The 20,173-nt window shown below is 38.4% G+C and overlaps 1 protein-coding gene across 12 annotated transcripts in view; it reads left to right on the forward strand.

The window, feature by feature from the left end:
- The window catches only part of GRID1 (glutamate ionotropic receptor delta type subunit 1), a 564,590-nt gene that overhangs the window by 246,904 nt on the left and 297,513 nt on the right, over positions 1-20,173 (forward strand). For all 12 annotated transcript variants that reach the window (XM_065067788.1, XM_021297291.2, XM_065067780.1 and 9 more), the window contains one exon: positions 11,073-11,357. In XM_065067788.1, the coding sequence (XP_064923860.1) occupies positions 11,084-11,357 (274 nt within the window). In that variant the 5' untranslated portion in view covers positions 11,073-11,083. The remainder of the gene's footprint in view (positions 1-11,072; positions 11,358-20,173) is intronic.

Genomic DNA, 20,173 nt, shown 5'->3' on the forward strand with positions numbered 1-20,173 from the left:
AGAACTGGGAGATTTTATTATCTTGTCTAGAGCTGCTACGTTTGACTGCTTTTTGTAAATGGCAGGAGAGTGTTTTCCTCTTGTGCGTGCCGGAACTGAGCCTGACCCACGCTGACGGTAAAGTAATACCTTGTGTGTACATGTAAAATAGTTGCAAAGGAGGCAGCAAAGCCAAGCATCCCTGCAGAATGCTAATGAAGGTGTGAAAAAATACTTTCCTATCACTATGATTTGTCATGAAAGGCAGGTGAAAGAAGCAGAGGGTGAGAAAGTGCAGTTTATTCTGTGCTGAAGGGCAAAAGAAAACATAATTATGGAAGAACTTGCAAAGAATGGAAATCGAATATGCAGCACTCAGAAAAACAGTTGTTTATGTCCCTTGAATCATTGAGGTGGTTTGCAGTTAATTCTACCTCAGAACTAGTGTTGAAGGGGAGAAAGAAAGAAAAAGTCAAAGCTGGTTCAGTTCTACCTAGTGCCTTAAAATAGTATTAATGTCATTGTGATTAACATGTAGATCTGAAAACCATGCTCAGTTCAAAACCACCAGAAATGCTTATTCACATTTTTAAATATGATACTAAAATATTATTCCAGGAGAAAACCATTACAAATGGAATTACATTTTGTTGAGAAAACAGAAGTGGAGTTATTCTGGAGAATTTCTGTGCTGTCAGGTACTATTTAGCTGCTTTAAGGATGTTTTTTAATTATTAATGAATAAAAACTAGAAATTGCTTAAATTCTATGATGTTTCACATCCTTAACTACTCACATTACAAAATTGTTGCCTACAGATTTTTGTTTGTTTGTTTTTAATACCTACATTATGCAATTTTTCTTGGCTTGGTCTTCCAAAAGCAGATTATTAGCTATAAAGCTGTTTCTGCTCTGAATCTCTTACCTTCTTTGGAGGAGCTAGAGAGCAGTATCAGATCTGCCTTTTGTGAAAACAAGGCCATCTCTTATCTGTCACTAGTGCTCAATTAATGCACTTTTATCAGTGGAATATGCCTTGTACTGATTTCATGGTGGAAGCTTTTCCACAGAGAATGTAGTCAGTGAAGACTGACTCAAAACCTTACTTGGAAAACGAGTGATGCGTGTCTTCACCACTTGGTGGCATCACTCAGTTATATGGAAACTAAACTGCTTGACGAATAAAGCAGTTATTACTGGTGTGCTCGGTGTGAGAGGACTTTCATGTTTTATTTTAGACTATTAAAGACTGAAGAGAGCTATTAGCACGCTCCCATAAATTAAATGCAAGCTGCAACTCTAGTTGTGGTAACTGTTTTCCTTCTTTATCTGCATAAACATGAGTGGAAGGGTGGTCTAGACTGCTCCTCTTCCTGCTCCTGGTTAACTTTTCAAGTATGACAGCTGGTGGTTTATTGGGGCGATACTGACATAAAGAACGTTGTCATGCAGTGCAATGCCTTTTTGGTTTGATTTGCCAGGGGAACTGCTTTAAACCTCCAATTGCTGCAGTCAATATGCATTTTAAGGAAAGGTTTTATGTAATTTGGTGGGCTCACTACAGGTCCTATAAAGTAAAAGCATTTTGCAGCCTTCATACCAATACTAAACAATCTGTCTGTGTGGGCAAGGCAGCAACAACTGTTTACTGAATGCGCTGAACCAAGGGGATAATGGAGGAAACAAGGCACAGTGACTATTATTTAGAGGTAAAGGGCAGTTCTGGTAATGTCAGGGGAGCTCTGACAGTTTACGCATGCTGAGAATTGGCCCACAAGACATCAGGTGGTAAGGCATATATTATAGTTGAAAGCAAGTTGAAAATCTAAATACTGTGTCTCCTATGCAGCCAGTGTCAACAAGCAGTGACGAGGCGTCCCTTTATTGCTCTGAGCAGTGACACAAAGGAGATGGAACCAGCTGCTGGCCCCAAGAGAAGTAAATGGACAGTTTGGGCAAAGCAGTGCAAGGAAGGCGATAATCACCATTTGCTGCTCTGTTCTACAAGTACTGGTTAGCATGATTCTGAAGGAAAAAGAAAAAACTAGGAAAAAATATATATTAAAACAATTACTTATTTTTTTTCTTCTCCTCTCCTTCCCCTTTTCCCCTTTCTTGTTCAGCTTAGGCTGCTGCATGCTGGAAAACCAACAAAAAGACAGCCCAAGAATTGGGGGGGGGGACTTTAATAACTCTTCTGGAAATTTTCTGGTAAACATTTCAAAATCTCATGCTTTCCTTAGATTTTGAGGTGTTTTTAGATGCTGCTTTGTCAGGGATATTCTGACATACTGATTACCTGTACACTTAAATGCACAGTAATATATATACGTACTGGTTTTCTGGAATCTTTTCATTGTAACTGATGGCCTACTGAAATAATCATCATCATCTTAGAAAATGTAGATGTTGATGCATATCTAATTTTTAGAACATGAGGCACTTTGAGCTGGCCTGCTGAGAATTTTATGTAAATTGAAGACTGAAATGTCCATCTATAGGACTTTATCCATACAATTTATGATAAGGTTTTCTAAAAGGAAAAAAAAAGTGTTTATCAACTGACTTGCCAGTCTTTTTTCAGTTGCTAAGATTCAGTTGCTAAGAAAAAACAGCTATGATTCCAGTATCTTGTGTTTTCAAAGAAAAAAGAGATAGTGAAGGATGGAGAAAGAATTCAGAAACAGGCGAAATAGTAATTATTTAGTTTTTTAAAAAATATATTATCTAGTGTAATGGTTTTGGTTGGAAGTTATTAAGAGACTAAGTAGCAAAAATCCCCATGGAGGGCATTGTTCATGCATAGATGCTAATGACCTCGCTACTTATTGGCTTATATGTATTTTAGCTTTTATACTGTAAGTCTGTGGTTTTTAGAGATTGTGGCCCCAGGTTTTTGTTGCTGTTGCAAATAACTTGTTAAGAACCTTACATCGTACACATTTTCACAAGGGAAAGTATCAGCATCTTGTCCAGAGATACTCTCGCAATATGGTGTGTGTGTGTCAGATTTTGAAGCCCTTCCTGAGCTTGCAAGCTGGCAGGAAATGGGGCGCTTGGCTTCTTGGAGCTGGAGAGACCCCTGCACTGATCTACTTTGAATTCTTTCCAATGTGGGTTTTATGGCTTCAGCAAAAGGACTCATAAAGTGAGGTTTGTTTGATATGAGTCTTCAGAAAACGGGTTTTGAGGATGCAAACATAAGAGTTTGTGTTGTCTTTTTGTTGGGCAGGTACATGCTTTCTTTGTTTTAAGTTTATATTGTGTTTCTGTGAAGTCTGGAAATAATATTATTTAATTGACAAACCCCAGGCATGTTCTGTCCTCTTTGGTTCTCAGGCTGGTTATTTATTTATGTTGCAAGAGTGTCTGCAGTATTCATCAATGGTCACATTTGTATTTTGAATGCTGGGGTAGCCACAGGTGCTCTCCAAGGCCATTCTCACAATGCATTATTACACATGGGGAATACTTTCTCATCTCTGGTGGAGGACTTGGCATCACGTTTGGCTCTGGATGCCAGCAAGTGGGGAACACAAGTTGTCGGCAGGACCTATGGTGAGGCTAAGTCAGACTTTCCTATGGCTTCCAAAATAATCACAAAAAGTGTGGGATCTAAGAGTGCCTGTATCCTGGTCCCATGTGCAGAAGAGCTGTTTAAATGGAAGGAAGGAAATATTTATCGTTCTCAAATGTTATATCCAAAAAATGTGCACATATAAGCTGGGGTAGTTAAGAGTTTTGGTTGGTTTGATTTTTGCATCAAACCACAGAGGACTAATTGTGAATTTGTTTTCTTGTTTTAAGACTATTTTGTTTTGATTGATGCTCTGTGTAATGGAGTAAGAAATATTCATTTTCACTACACATAAGGTGATACTGCAATAAAAGTGCTACACAAAATATTTTTGCTGTCTATGGTTGATATCTTTTCTCTCTATTAAGTTACTCTGTGACAAGTACCTGTAGCTTTGTGTAGTTTTTGTAATAAAAATAATAGATGCTGAGTTATTTGAAAAAACATAGTGTAAGTACAGAACATAAAGCTAAGTAGAAGTCTGCAGAATTGGAACAAAGAAAAATATATTTATTGCTAAGTATCCAAAGGAAGGACATATGCGTTAGGTGCCAATGATGCAAATTCATTATGAATTGCCTTACTCAGTTAATGAAAGAAGCTGAAGAGTAAGCAAATATCATGAAATGTAAAGTAAGGAAAAAATATTCTTCAGGAAACCCCATTTAGTGAGGCATCATGTTGAGGGAGTGCTTAGGTTACTGATTTTGATGTTGTCCTTAATTCACCAATAGTAGGAGTGAATCTATAGGTCAGTATTTTTCATAGAAGGATTTTCAGCAATATTAAGAAGATTATTCTACAATTTTGTCTGCCTTATGCACAGGTTTTGCACAAAACCATTTAAATTTCAAAGGCCTTTTGAGGCCTAAAGAGAATTAAAACGTAGATAACTAACAGTCTTTTACTGTTTTTCTGTGTGACTAAGTTAGCAGTAGGTTTGTGCCCCTGATTTCATTGGAGCTTCTTGTGTACAACAGTAGAAACATTTGAATTTGTTTAGATATGTGTGAAAATGCCCACTTCTCTGGTTTATGTTGTTTTGGTTTTAGCTGAAGGAATTGTGTCATCATCCTCTTGAAGTATTCCTTGGTGAACTTCAGTCTTCTTCCTTCTATCTTCATCCTTTGTCTCATCTCGGTGCTCTCAGCAAACCTCCCAAGACTTTTTCTATTTAATTTAATAGTATCTCTATGGATGTGCTTTTTTCTAGACTTTACATCTTGATTAAAGACACAGCCTATCAGATTCCTGAACTGATATATTTTTATCTCCTAACTCTTTGCTATTCTAGTGTTTGACCCAAAACTTTTGTTTCGTGTATCTAAGTAAATTAACTAATGAACCAAATTGCTGCTTAAGTTTTGCACATGTGAACAATACAGTAGCTAGCTTCTTGTGTGTTTATTTGTCTATAGCACATGTGTCGAGGGTTAAGATTGCGGGGTGACAATAAAACCCTGGCAGATGTATTGTTAACCCCCTCTACCCCCCACACACTTCCCTCTCCCTCTCCCCCCTTTTCACTAAGGAGAGGCGATTGGGAGGAAAAGAAGCACAGAGTGAAGAGAGTTGGAAAAAAATTAAAGATGTTTTACTAATGCTACTAATAAGAATAGAGAAAATAATACAAAATATACAAAACCAATCTTGAAAGTCTCAGCAACTGCAGAGCCGGCAACCAAAGTCCTGGATTGGACTCTGCAGCCAATCAGAGCTGGATTCAGTCTCTCACTAGGCCTCAGTTTGCAGGGATGACTAGCAAGGTCCTCTCCTAATGTTGGCCATAAGCAGCAGGGAAAAGGGCAAAAGGGAAAAGGGAAAAGCCAACGAGATCCTGGTGATCTCCCACTTTTATATGAAGTATTCATGTGAATGGAATGTTATACACAGTTGGTCAGTTTCTTGCTCACTTGTTTCTCGTCGCCCCTCTCGCGAGATGTCCATCCATGCTTATCAATAAGTTTGCATTCCATTTGCTAGGTTTACCAAAACATGTGTCTGGTTCTCCAGGAAAATGCAGTTAATATGAAAGCTTTAGCTGACAGGCAAATTCACTAAAAGAGAAACTTGTTTTTAGCAAAACCAGGACACACATGCTATTCTGCACCTGCTTGCTAGGCCAGTTGGTGGATTTGCTAACTATACTCTTCCAGCAGAATAAATTACAGGTTTTGAGAGTCTCATGGAATATTAGGATTTAGGTTCCTGAAATAGGTTTATGTATTTATTTTTCTCCCCAGAAGTTGATTTGTTCTCTGGAATTTAATGTTTTAATAAGAAAACTACTTTTCCCTCTACTGGTTTTCAATATGAACAATGTGAAAAATGAGTTTTCTGTCAGATTGACTGAGACAATAGCACTAAGGCAAGCATGAAGTCACTAACATCAGCAGGACAGTAGCTTTGAAACCTCATTACAAACACTTTAGTGCCAACTTTATTAGTCATTTCATTGCAGAATACTGCACCAGAAAGAGCAGGTACATGCAGTGTGACTGGATTTCCACTCTCTTGCCAGATCTGAAGTTTATTTTCTTCACCAGAAAGTCTTTCTGAGCAAAAAGACAGCAACGTCTCAGTTTTCAAACAGTGACGTTTTGAAAATGCAAGTTTTTTTATGATTATGATGATTCTCCACTTGCAGTGCAGTAAAGAACTCCTAAGGATTAGTTAAACTGAAAAAGACAAAAAAATTCTAGTAAAAAAAATGAAAAACAATTCAGAGAGGATTTATCAAATATAATCAGATGGTGTCCAAAGTGGGTAGGACCAGCTACAGTGGTACACAGAAGTGAAAGACAGAAAGGCATTGAAGTTTGAAGAGGCAATGTGAATGCCAGTAGGTGGATATATTGTTAGATCCTAAATTACCATGGCAGCTGGTCTATTGATAACTGTGGAAACAAAGGAACAAGTTTCTACCCTTTTCTGAATAACAGGGAACCACTGAAAGGGAGACTGAAAGATGGTCATATTGTCATGTTGCCAGGAGCAAGACAACAGTTTCTCTTGGAGTATTTTGATTCCCTGCACTTTAGAGAGAGAAGGATTTAATTACAGAGAGATCTGAACTAAAGCTCTTAATGCAAATATCTCTATGAAGATGGTGCCAAATCAGGACTCTGCCATCTGCACCTGTCTTCAGAAATAGGATGGCAATACATGAGCAATGGTAGAAGAGCAAGACCTTGAATGTGATTGTAGCAAAGCAGGATTCTTGTATTATCTCACATGCCGTGAGGAGTCCCACGGATTAAAAAGGTCATATGGATAAGGTGCAGTTTGAAAAATAATTGCTGGTCTTCTAGGCTTAAGTGTGGTCTTAAATGGTTATGGCTGGAGTTAGAGGTGAGCATCACAGAATGAGGAAGAAGTTTAGCATGTATTGGTATGACGTGAGAGTCAAGTTAGACAAATTGAGTTAGAAGATGCCCAAAATATATTAACTTGTGTTATTTCTGCCACCATCCTGACAATAGATAGAGAAGAGAGCAGTGTCTCATGAAACTCTGTATTGGAAATAACTGTTTAAGATGCAAAATGTCAAGCAGATGTGGAAATGGGACTTTCTGAAAACAGACTTCAAAAATATAAGCTAGGAGAGACACTTCACTGAAACAACTAAAAACTGGATTAATCAATAATTTGGGAAACTTAAATGAAATGCAAGTATAAGCTTGAGCAATGGTCTGTTGATGGAGGTGAACATTGATACTAACATTGATGAACAACCACTATGACATAATGTAGTCTGCTTAAATAGATGAATGCAGATTGATTCTTCAGATATGGTGATGTTCGTGTTTTCATCATGTAAACATACACATTTCTTACTGTATGGTTTGTAGGATGTTGGTGTTCTCTTAAAATGCATCCTGATGATGATGAAGGCATTCAGCACAGTTAAACTAATAACTATTGCTATTCATGTAGCAGTGAAACCTGGAGGCAGGATTGCTAGAACATTGTGTTGCTTTATCTGGGGAACAAATACTTTGAAAACATTATCTATTGAAACTTACCTATGTAAATATATCTACAGGATAAATAAATATGAAAGCATCTTGGTTATAACAATATGAAATTGTTATAATTATAGCTATAGAAATTAAAGATCAATTAGGATCTGTGGGTGTTTTGATTATGCTTTCCCTTATGTTAGTAGGTTGAGATGAACCAAGGCACTTCAAATGTCTTTATTTCAGCTTTAACGAAATCAAGATGAGGGTTATGAAATTCATGTACAAAAATTGCAGGTTCTTTTGGGTGCCTATGGTGCAGCACCTGACACACAGATTTAGTGATTTACTCAGATGCAAAGTCAGGGACACTTGATTGTTACTTAGAATCCATAGTTAGGATGAAGTAAAATGGAAAATGACACTTTTTCTCTTGTCACAAAGTTTTGTATGCAAGAAAACACAGGCATGTGGGGGTAAAACCTAAAAACAAGTATCACCAGAGTTTTCTTCCAGGATTGCATAATCCTTGAACATTCTCTTGCTAAGTAATTTCAAGTTTTCTTCAGAGTTAATAAGTTCTTTAATTAATCGGTGTCTGTTATGTCATTGTTCCAGATTGTGTTACTCATGTAGAAAGTAATACTTGCCTTCTTTATATGCTAAAAGCTTATTCTCACCCTTCAGTGTAATAAGTATGGAGAGGTTGAATTTCTCGGAATCCATTGTATTTTTGTATAGTGAAAGTCTTCTATTAGAAATATGATGATCTGTTTCACATTCTGTAATTTGACTAAAGAAAGCAATTCAGAAAATATGAAACCTGTTTTCTGTAGTCATTGCATTTTTTTATTGCCTGCTGTACTATCTCAAAACAGAAAGCCAAGAGGAGATAACGCTTACTGTAGCATATGCTTTCAGGCAGAACATAATCTATTGACAAAATATCAGAATGTAGAAGCGTATTGACTAATTCTTCATTTTAACCCATTGACACGAACTGCAAAACATTGGGAAAATGCCTCAACCAAAACATTCTTTGCTGAGATACTTCAGCTGTGTTCTTCTGTGGGCTGTGCTGGGAGATAAGGGGCCCCATTTGCTGTGGCCTGTTTTATCCTGGTCTTTTTGCTACTAATAAGTGAGCAGCTTTTGATTAGAGTCAACTGCTACGTCAAGTTATCTCTTGTTATACAACTGACGATCAGCTCTATATTCCACAAATAAGTGACTCTCTGAATGCAGCCCGCCATCAGAAAGGGCATTATTTTTTCTCTCCTTCAGTCTGCTTTGCAAGTAAATTGTTCCTTCTACAGACGCATGTGTCTTGCTTCTCTCTCCCTCGGTGACAGCAAAGCTTGCTGGTTGGTGAGCTCTGCAGGGGTTTATAGCTCAGCTCTGCTGTTCTCTCCCTCTGTTCTCACTTCTCTGTTCCCTCCCCTACTGTGACTAAATAAATTACCTGTATGACATGTTCAGTTTTCTCTGGCAAGAAGCCTGGGAAATCAAATCTGTTCCCGAACCTGGGTCTCCCATTTGGCAAATGTAATGCCTCCCTGCTGTTAAATCAGGTCAGCTCTCAGGAAAAACAAAGAACAATTTCATATAGCTATAATCAACAGAGAGTAAATTTAGATAATGCAGCTGACATATGTTTATTGTAAAGACCATCAAGGAAATAATTTTAAAAGCACTTCATCTCTGTCTGTTGCATTAGGATACGTGTTGGATCGTCTACGTGTACAAAAGATCTAACATTTCTTTCTGCTATCTCATATGAAACTGAAATATATTTTATGTCTGGTGTATTAAAATATTTGGTGAAATGGTTCATTGGTTGCATTAGAAGCAGTTTTATGTATTTAATTACTGTGCCTTTATGCAATTAGTATTGATTAACAATTAACTGTTAATTACTATTAATTATGCATAACCTGTCCAGTCCCTTTGACTTTTTGGTCTCTGTAAGTGGAAACATACTTTTCTGTTTAGAGGAGGAAAACTAAATGCTTTTGATACACTATGTTCATTTTTGTACCTTCCAACTCAATCTGTTTTCACGGGAGATCAGAGATGGTGGGTCAGTGCTAGGGTGGCAGCAAATCTCCCCCATATCACCAGACCTGACAGGTGCCCCAGCAGCAGGGCCCCGTGCAGGCAGTCATCTTGTGCCAGGGAGGCACCATCAGCCTCCTCTCTTCTGCTGGAAGCTGAATTTCCTGCTCAGCTACTCTGCATGTCCCAGCAGGGCTCTGAATTACACCCCAGAGGCTCTTCTGTTTATCCACTTTGAGCTAACTTATGCAGACTGCAGCTGGACTGTGGAGCATCACTGGCCACTTCCTGTGGGAGCTCTATGATGGTGGGCCTTTGTCCTGGGGAAGCAGAGCAACTGGTTTCCTTTGGGCAGGCTGTGCTTGTGCAGGTGGTTGCTAGGGGACTGAAACTGCCAGTGACACCCTGAGCTCTCCCTCAGCCCTCTTCAAAGGCGGAGAAAATTAGGAGGTGCCACACGCCCCTGCAGGGCTGATGCAGCACTCCTGTGCTGAGCTCCCAGCGGCCAATTTTGCTGCACCTTATTCAAGAGCGTTAGTAAAACCAGGCGTTAGCGGCTCTGCTGCTTTACAGTCTTACAGTGTCTTACCACCACCACTGACTGAATAGCTGCTGAGTTATGGCTGTGGACCTTGGCTGGAAACACTTCCCGACCTCAGCAGAGTATAGGGATGTCTTATCTGGAGGAGCCCTGGAAGATCAAGCTGTGCGAGGTTAACAGTTGGACTTGATGATCTCAAAGGTCTTTTCCAACCAAAACGGTTGCTGAGCAGCAGAGCAGGGCTGCACAGGGCTCCGCCCAGGGCTACCCAACCTGCATGGACTGTGTTTAAAATTCACCTAACACTTCATTCTCAAAAATGGATAGACTCAAAGGTGTAAGCAGTTTTTTAAAATGGTACATACTTTTGCAGATCTTTTTAAAAACAGCTATTGTTATTAATAATTGTTTAGTCATTTGTGCATTGTCTTTGTTCTAAGGAGTGTCTTTGTTGTTTCTTCATTGCTCTGAGACATACAGTGAATATTTTTTCATCAGTTTAAAAATCCTTCAAAACTCTATTCTGTAAGACACATCCTTGAAACTGAAATTGCTCTTTATTGTCCGAAGTCTTCATCCAATGTTCACAACAAAGACTAAGAGGTAAAAGCAGTGAAGTGTCTTTTAAAAATGGGAGTTAAGTTCCTGCTTCCACCAGAAATGACCTGAAGCAAGAGCCATAATCTCCATTTGCATCAGTTCCTGTTTGAAGAAATGACAGTAGTAATGTTATCTGTCCTCAACTTAGTCTTATCGGTACAGATTGCAGATACTGTCTCCTACTGTAATGCTGCGCGACCTATCTCTGAAAGGCTTCGGCTGATACTGTAATAGAATTCATTTCAGCTCTGTGTTAATGGCAAGGGTAAAGCCTGTCTTGTTCCCTTCTTAGCATCTAGGTTGACCAAAGGACTTGCTGGGCTTGTTCTAACCCTGCTGTATTTCTTGTATTCTCCAGCCTGTGACCTGATGACCTTGGGGATCTTGGCCTTAGTGACATCCACTGGTTGTGCCTCGGCCAACGCCCTGCAGTCCCTGACAGATGCCATGCACATCCCGCACCTCTTTGTACAGCGCAACACAGGGGGCTCCCCGCGCACCGCCTGCCACCTGAACCCCAGCCTGGAGGAGGAGGAATACACACTGGCCGCCCGCCCACCCGTCCGCCTCAACGATGTGATGCTGAAACTGGTCACTGAGCTGCGGTGGCAGAAATTCATAGTGTTTTATGACAGCGATTACGGTAAGTGAGGAATTTCAGGCACTATTAAATTGATTTCTTTTTAACTGGGAAATGGAGAGGAAAATATAAAGGGAGGGGTGGAATATAACTTGCTGGGTTCTTCATTGACGAAGGGGAAAGTGTTTCAAGTGGATGTAGGTCTTTGCTTTGAAGGAAAGGTTGCTGTGAAAACGAGTTCTCAGACAAGCAGCAAAGTTGCTTAGCAACACCTAGCAAGACAGACGAAGTTTGAATCATCTCACACTTTTTCAGTTAAATATTAATAAAGTGTTGACATTGATTGGCAGAGGTCACATAGCTGCGCAAGCAAGTTCAACATGGCCTCTACCCATTCCCAGAAAACACTTTCTATCAAAGCTGAGTACTGTTCTCTTTAAAAATTAATTCTCACAATAACTATTACCATTTCTTTTTTCACATGCTTCCTCACACTATTCTCCATTTGGACTAAATTTCTCAGTGATACACTTTCTGGCATTAAACCAAATGGTAGAGTTAGCATTCTTACTACATCTGATGCCTCTCCTTCAGCAAAATCTTTACTTTGGGCTGAAACTTGAGGAAAAGGAGTCTTTGCCCAAGCGAATTTAGTACCTTATGATGGGTGTAAAGCAGCAAGGAAAAAATAAATCTCTCTTTGTACCAAGCTCTCAGACTAAAAGTGAACTGTGTGCATAACTTTTTTTTTTTTTAATACAGTTCCCCTTCTCCTCTGCACAATTGATAGAAAATAAATTTTCTATGGTATGCTTTAAAACCCTGAAAACACTTTACATTTAAAATGTGATGCATAAGCTTTGGTGTGCTGAGTTACTATGAAGAGAATACAAAGAAAATAAGGTTAAATTGCAGTTGGAAAAATAATCTTATGGGAATCTGTACATATAGTTTAGATTTTATAACTATACTTTCACAATTGCAAAATAGCTATTTATTTGAATTCTCCCTATATAACAACATATTTTTCAATGGTGAATCAGAGAGAAATAACATCTTTGGCTTTGAAATTGAGCTACTTTTGGTTAAAAAAACCCAAGGAAACAAACAGGAAAAACCCCAACCAACCAACCAAAAAGCCACAACAATTCATAAAGGCTGTGCAAAGAGTCCTGAACTTGAATGAGTTCTGAAACACTTGTTTTTGCCTGTTAGAGATGTCACTTGCTGTTTCTTCAACAGGCAGATTGAAGATAATAAGGGTGATTTTTAGTGGGAAATCAACCAAGGCTTCTAACATCCTATTAATTATATAGAATTATTTTAATAATGAGAAGACTACTGTGGTACTTGTAGAGTTTATCTCTAGACTCAAAAATCTAGCAACCCAGCAAATAAATGGGTATGTAATTGCTATCCTAAGTAACACCTGATCAGTGAATGTTTTGAAAGCAAAAACCGCAATGTACATGGTAGGTGTTCTTTTGGTGGCCTTCTGGTAGTGATGAAAACGTCACTATATAGCAGAGAATTTGGCTTAAAAAGGTAAAATTATTCTAACAGTTATTTCCAAGAATGGGAAAGAAAACTCTTGAAAGGATGTCTTACAAACACCCTTTTCTAGTTACCGTTGTTTCTCTCTTCCTGATTTGTAGCTTTAACCTTCCAAAACTGCTTGATTTGGGTACCTTCAAAGGGTGCTGTTTCAACCCCTTGGAATCCTGGCCCTGGTAACACCATTAATGCTCTATGTACAAACTGCTGTCACCCATTTTGTCTGGCAGTAAACCTGGTTACTGAATTCTGCTGTCGCTTATTTCAGTAGTAGATCCAAGTTTCTTTGCCTCTCTCTGCAAAGGGTTAACATCTCAGTACCAGGTCCTGAAACGCTTAATTCACATACTCTGTAAATTCAGTTACAATCAAATTTATCTTTTCCATTTATCACAGACTGACCTTCAGTCTATACCAGTAAGATAGACACTAAAAGGGGATGGAAAGTTGCCACAGGCATTCTGTTCCTTCCAGTGGAGAGTGTGCTGCATGCTGCCGCTGCCCATGTGCTGTTGCCTCTCCTCTTCCTCTCAGATATGGCAACTATCTTCTACTAATTCCACTAGAAGCCAGCTGAGCCTTGCCAGCTCCAGGCAGGCATCTGTGAATGGGGGATAAATAACCTTGTTGCCAGGATGTTCCACGCTGAGCTCCAGAGCAGCAGCCCAACTCCCCGGGCATGGCCATTGCCCTCCTGAGATGGTTTGGGCACAGTCCTGCCCACCCATCTCCAGCATCGCCTCCCTGCCCAGAGTGCAGGGCTGAGTGCTGGCCACAAGGAGGGAGGTCACTTGAAGAACACGTCTTTATGATTACAGAGAGCTTCCAGCACTGTGCTTTTGTGGTTCGCTCTAATAAACGGTTCTTCTCTACCTGCTCTCTGCAAGTTATACTGTTCCCTCGAGTAATGTTTTAATTTGTCCATCTGCTGATAGCTAAAAACCAGCCAATCCCTTGGCGTTCTCCTTGTGGAAACTGTCAGGTTTTCTAAAGACTAAATAACACTGCACAACTTAAAGAAGTCCTGTGTTTATAGTAATGCTGTGCTATACTGGAGCAGAAAATTATTTGCCTCATGAACTACTTGTCCCTTATCAGATGTACATTTTGGATTATAATATCTGTACTGGCTAAACTAAGGAAAAGTAACGGACTTGGCAATTAGAAATACAGAGTAGTCACTGAATAGCCTAGCAAGCTTAATATTGCTGTGTTTATGATAAAATATGCCTTGTTTTACACTGATGCTACAGGGAGAAATCTGTCTGTACAACTGCAGTGAAAGAATATGGTCCTTTCCAGTAAAATGCCTTAAATTCTGTAACAAGAAATGAAGAGATTTCACAGGAAAAATGCGGAAGTTTTAAAGAGAAAGATTGCTGAATGAAAATGGTAGAAGCAGGGTACGAACTGTGGCATTCCACCTAACCTGAAACCAGCTTTTAGATTTTTTCACTTGTGGTGAAAAATGGATAATAGCAAGAAAGGGGTAATAGCTTGATTCTGGAGAAGTGACTTTTCAAAGACCTCAGACTTTGATAGTTGCAGCATTCAAACTCTTCTTGATACACTGCTCTCCTGAGCAGTACCAATGGGGGAGAGGTCAGTTGATACATATCCATACAGTTCTCCTATGTTTGAATAAGGAAAGATAACAGTTCATATGGATACTACATCTTCATGACTCAGCCCTTGTTTTTCCCCTTTTCTCATTAATGGTTTATGCATAATTTCAGAAGATGCAGGGTAATCTACTCCCCATTGATCTCAGTGGGAGCTGTCTGCTGATGAGACTGCTGCCTGATATGAACATGATGGCTAGGCACTATAGCAAGTCAGTCATAGCTGAAACAGGACAAGTTTCCTCTCTTTCTGATGAGCTGTAGAGCTATTGGAGCTCAGGGCTAGAATGAGACAGTCTGAGCCCTGTCTCTATCCCTGCTATTCTTTGCTACGTCATCCTGAGAAGGCTTTCTAGCCCTGTATGCTTCCCTTGCCCATCTGTGAAATGGAAAGAAAAACCTTTCTCCCAGTGTGACTGAACCAGTGTTTGAAATGTCTTTAGAAATTCTTTAGGCAGCAGAATTAAGTGGCGTATTCAGGAATAAGGCGATTCCAGTAAGGACTCAAGGGACTAGGGTCATGTTAAATGCATTATTCTGCTTAAAGTGTCTTTATGAAAATCCCATGCCAAAGCATGGCATTGACATTAACTTTCTGGGGGAAAAAAATGAATTGACCCTAAGTTTGTCAACAGCTCTCTGAAGGTGCTCTGTGGAATTAAATCTACTCACCTGTTAAAAAACTTGCAACAGAAGTCAGATGTGTTGTGTCATTCTAAAAATCTTCAGCTGTGCTGATGTGTTCTGAATTGCTTTTTCCTCTACAGGAGCATCTTTTGTGCCTCTACATATATTGCATCAGTGTGTAAAGGCCTGCTGGAAAGTTTAATGTTTTATTTTGCTGACCTCCTGGATGTAGAAGCATCAGTAATCAAAATTTCTGACACAAAAATTGGTAGTGTGGCAAGTTTTGTAAAGAATCTTACCAAGCTCTAAAATGACTATAAGTTAAAATCTGTGCTGCCCACAGATAAGGTTGGGTAGTAAACAGTTGAAAGTTTGCTTCTAGGGTGAGCAAATAAATAGCTGTATGGTTAGAGGAAGGATTTGAGAAGGATTTTGGAAACTGGATGTAAAAATGAAAACAATGAGCAATACCAAGTCATATTTCTGAAGAGAAATGTAATAGCTATGTTTTCACTAGATTATTCTTACTGTTGAAAAACACTTTGTCTCTGTGGTTATATCCAGTCTCTCTGCTTTCCTTCTTATATGTACACATACCCGTATTACAAAATGTAAGACAAACAAGATTTTTGTTAGGATTGTTTTGTTATGATTTGTTTTGCCAATGAAAATTGTATTAGACCTGTGAAAGGGAGCTGCAGTTTTTTTGTTCTTAATTTCTGGTGTCAATAATTGCATGTTATCTGGTTAAGAAAAAAGTTGTACAAAAGCTTTAAGGAATAAACTACTGAAGAATTTTAGACCTTTCTGATCTGTCCTGAACCTTTGTTCTTAGAGGGAAAAAGCCCCAAACGTAAATGCCTATTGTATTGAATTATAAATTCTTTTCAATTTTGTTTTTTAATTTTTATTATTAGAGATCTATTTTATTTTTATTCTGATAATTGATACCACATTAATTTTGAATGCTTCCTTATGAATCTTGCTATGTAGAAATAATGTGGTTTTCAATGTAGCGAGCTTCCTGGGAAATTTTGTTCCCTACAGCAATTAAATGGCGATTTTATTTCTAAGTCGTACCTGTCAAGGGCCTCACTTTTGATTGGAAGGAACAGGAATTATTATATCAATAGTTTTACAGCTAGCTATTGATCCTGGCATGATATCTCCTTTGTAAAGGACCCTTTGTGCAGGCCACTACTCTTGCAATTATTTAATTTATGAAGTTATATGGTAATGAAAATTGAGAAATGCATGGTTTCACTCGATCCATGTGTAACTCTGCAAATCAGTTGTGATATGAAGCATTGGCTGTCACAATGAAAGCACAGTAGAACATTTGCACATAAAGTACTGTTGTCTTCCCTGCTTTATTTTGTCTTTAAGATTTCTTCTGTTCTTGTCAGTATAACATAAGTTATCTTCTGCTTTCTGAATCATCATTTCAGCTGTCAGACGACTACTTCTGTATCACTAGGGCTGCCATATTTCTTGACAGGCTTTTCCAGTGAACATACCTTGTTTAATGCAAATACAGGGAATTTGGCACTTGAGAAATGTTGAACCAACTTCACATGTGTTGGTATGTGCCTGTTCAGCAAATCTGACACTACCAGAAAGTGTTAGACTTCTTCTGCATGTACTGGTGTGGTTGAGTTTGCTTGTATTATTAAAAATACATGGGTTTTTCAGTTGGTTGGAGCACGCTGGAACTCTTGGAGAGAAGCTTGAATTGGGCTTGCTGTGTTCGAAGTGTAAAATGCATAGAATTTAAGCAGACAGCCACAGAGAAACATAACTTCTTTATTGTCATCAATCTGCAACAGGAATTCCTTTGGGAGGGAGTCCTTGGACATGTCTATCATTGGTGCTGCTGTATAAGATGATAAAGGGATAAATAGACTGGGCCTAAGCACCTTTTCATCTAACAAGGAACAGAATCCTCCAAGCATTTATTCTACACGAATTCTGCTCCACCTAGTTATTAATGCATAACCAGGGATACAGGATGCCTAGACTCCAGACAAATGTGAAATCTTCCATTTCTACCCGGAAAAAAAGAAGACATTCCTGTGAGCAGAGTGTCTCATAACATAAAGTATAATCAGCATTGCTGCTGCAGAGAATGTCAGGAAATAAAGATTTCAGCCAAGTTCTACGAGTCCTGCAGGGAGTTTTGTGATGCCATGGGATATATGAAAAAAAAAGTTGACCTTTTGACTTTTACATTGAATTCGGTCTAGAAGCTGTTGAAGAAACAGCATTGTATGTTCCCATATTTATCCTTGAATCACTTTTCTGACTGTAGCAGCACTTAAAGTAATTGGCCTACTTAAAGTAAGCATGGATTTTTGTCATTTTTGATAGTAGTTTTTTTATTTAGTAATGCACTGCAGTATGTAACACTAAATGTCATTAGAGAAAGTCAATTTCACTTCAAATTATTACTTATAAATTAATTTTAGTACTTTAATTTTTAAAGTATGTGAGTAAGCATGCTAATAGCAGAAGTAAGACGTCCCTGTTCCTACTGCTCCCCACAGTTCCTAGCAGGGTATGGGAGCAGCAGACAGAGGTTGTTTCCCATAAAAGCTATTCACTAAATACCTTCAGGGCAATGCCTGATATACAAATGATCTTAAAGTTATGGTAAAGCCTTTATTCTGAATGAGTGCTATCATAACCTACCTGGAAGTTCAGTGGTAGTAGAGGCCAGTCAGAGACCCTTGGACAAACAGTTTGAGCAGTTTCAAGCAACTTGTCTTGCTCATAAATTCAAGGCAAGTTAAGGATATAATTTCAACCTTTCAAAATGTAAGTTCTTTTGAAAAATTCAAAATGTTGTGGAATGACACTCAAAATGGAAGGCTTGTGCTCTTTATGCAAAACGGTTATTCTTAAAATCAGTTTGTATTTTAAAAGACTTCAGAAATATAAATCTGGAGGGATGTTAATGAAAAATTAAATGAAAGGCTTGATTAGAAGTAGTTTTCCAGCAGTTTTTCAGCTCAGTCATCTGGTCAAAAGTGATTATTAATCTAGTCCTGAAAGCACTCATTGTGCATTCTTTACTGTGTCTTTTCCTATCTATTGTAACAGTTTAGTGGACAGTCTCCAGGCTCAACTTTGCAGGAACTGGTGGCTATTGGCAACTCTATTTTTCTGCTTTATATTCTGAAACAGAGAAATGTTTCATAATAAAGCACATGCTGTCTAAAGAAAGTGCGAAGTTCAGCAGCCTGGAACTGGAGGGTGCAAATTAATTCATTTTGAACAGAGAGGTCTTTGAAAATTGTAGATGTCATCTGCAGAAGGTCTATAGTTCTTGGACTTTTTTTGCCTGACTGATGGTTGTTTGAATCTCTTGGCTTTTCAAGCCATGGCATAAGGCTAAACTACTTGTTTGGGCATGTGAAAATGAGGAGAAATAGCAAGATGATTTGGTATGCTTGAGGAGGGAGTCTGAAAAAACGGTTCCAGAAGGGAGTCTCTTTAGTTCACATTTCTTAGAGAGCGAATGTTTATACATTCATTTAGAAATTGTTTGATAAATGCATAACTTGAAGTGGAACAGCAGAAAGTTAGAAGTCTGTCCGGGAGGATATATGTAGAGCTTCAGACAGTAACACCATCATTCTGAGAAAATGTATTTGGATATCTCAATATGCAATGAACTTGGGTTCCCATTCTCTGTTGTCTTTCATGGAAGAGGATAGGGGAGAGGGAGAGAATTAATATACATACACACACACACATATATATTTATGGATTTCAAGGAAAGTGGTAAAGGAGTGTGTGTATGTTTACATACATGTGTATATGCTTGTGTGTAAGTGTATGCATCAGTCCATACATGGAATCAAGGAAACATTTTTACACAGGTCCCTCCTGGTAATCTTTCTGATGCCACTCTGGGCAGGACAACTTTGGCTTCCCTTCCAGATAGAAAGGGTTTATTTTTTATTTTACCCGATTAAGAGTTGGTGTGCCTTCCCATCACTGCTGCGTGTCTTCCTTTTTGAGACAGAAATCACGTTCCTTTTCCTTCTCACACTACTTATATTTAGATACTGTGTTTTACTACTTTATTTTTCTTATGGCTAAATTTTTTCAGGGTTTGCTGGCTTTCTTCAGCACCCTTTCCATAGGCTGGGGCTACCCCTTTGACTAGGACTAGTCCTTTTCTTCACTGATTTATGATAAATGGTGAATGAATGTACTCTGAAGGATTCTTTTTGTTTCTCCTCTGCTTGTAAAGCATGCTGACTGAGTACATTAGAGAAGAGATAACATTATTTGTCATTGTCTTCATAGAAGGGATTAATCTTGAGGACCACAATGAATGTAAAACTCCTGAAATCATTTTAAAGGAAAAGTATAGTAAGGAATGGGATTTTTATAGAGCCCTGGGGGTCAAAATGGTTTTCTACATATTGTGTGGCTATCAACAAATGTGTATTATTATGACTCCTGCACAGTATTTATGTGCTTGATATATTTATATATGTGTAAAGTGGTAGACTACTGCATTTGTATATATATATAACACAGCAAAATTATTAGACTGAACCAGCCTTTTGTTCAGTATCTGGGAACTGGAAAGATCTGATGATCTGATCCATGGAATCCAAGATTGCATGGAAATCCAAGATTGCATGGAAATGTAAAGTCCTTTTTTTTTAAATTTTTTTTCTGAAAACACAAGTTAAGACTGTAAATAGTCTGTACTGCAGTGAACTTTATGGAATATGAAATAAATATCATTCATACTGTGAATTAAAACAAATACAAGGGCTTTTCTCCTCGCTGTCATGGAAATACAAGATAATATTATCTTTTGTAACAGCAAGCGGGACAGAAAGATACGTAGCTGAAAAAAAAGGGACAATGATCAAGAAGTGTAAGCAAAGCTTGACTGATTTTGAGGTAGAGTTGAATGCAAACAAAGATAAGTTATATAGTCTGCCTAGGAGTTTATTTAATCAAGAAATGGTAAAAAACGAAGAAATGTGAATTCATGTCAGTAAGACACTGTTGGGATTTGTACTGTACAAGTTTCCATCTTGATGCTCCCTC

The sequence above is a fragment of the Columba livia genome, chromosome 6, assembly GCF_036013475.1.
Source record: "Columba livia isolate bColLiv1 breed racing homer chromosome 6, bColLiv1.pat.W.v2, whole genome shotgun sequence".
In the NCBI taxonomy this organism is placed as follows: Eukaryota; Metazoa; Chordata; class Aves; order Columbiformes; family Columbidae; genus Columba; species Columba livia.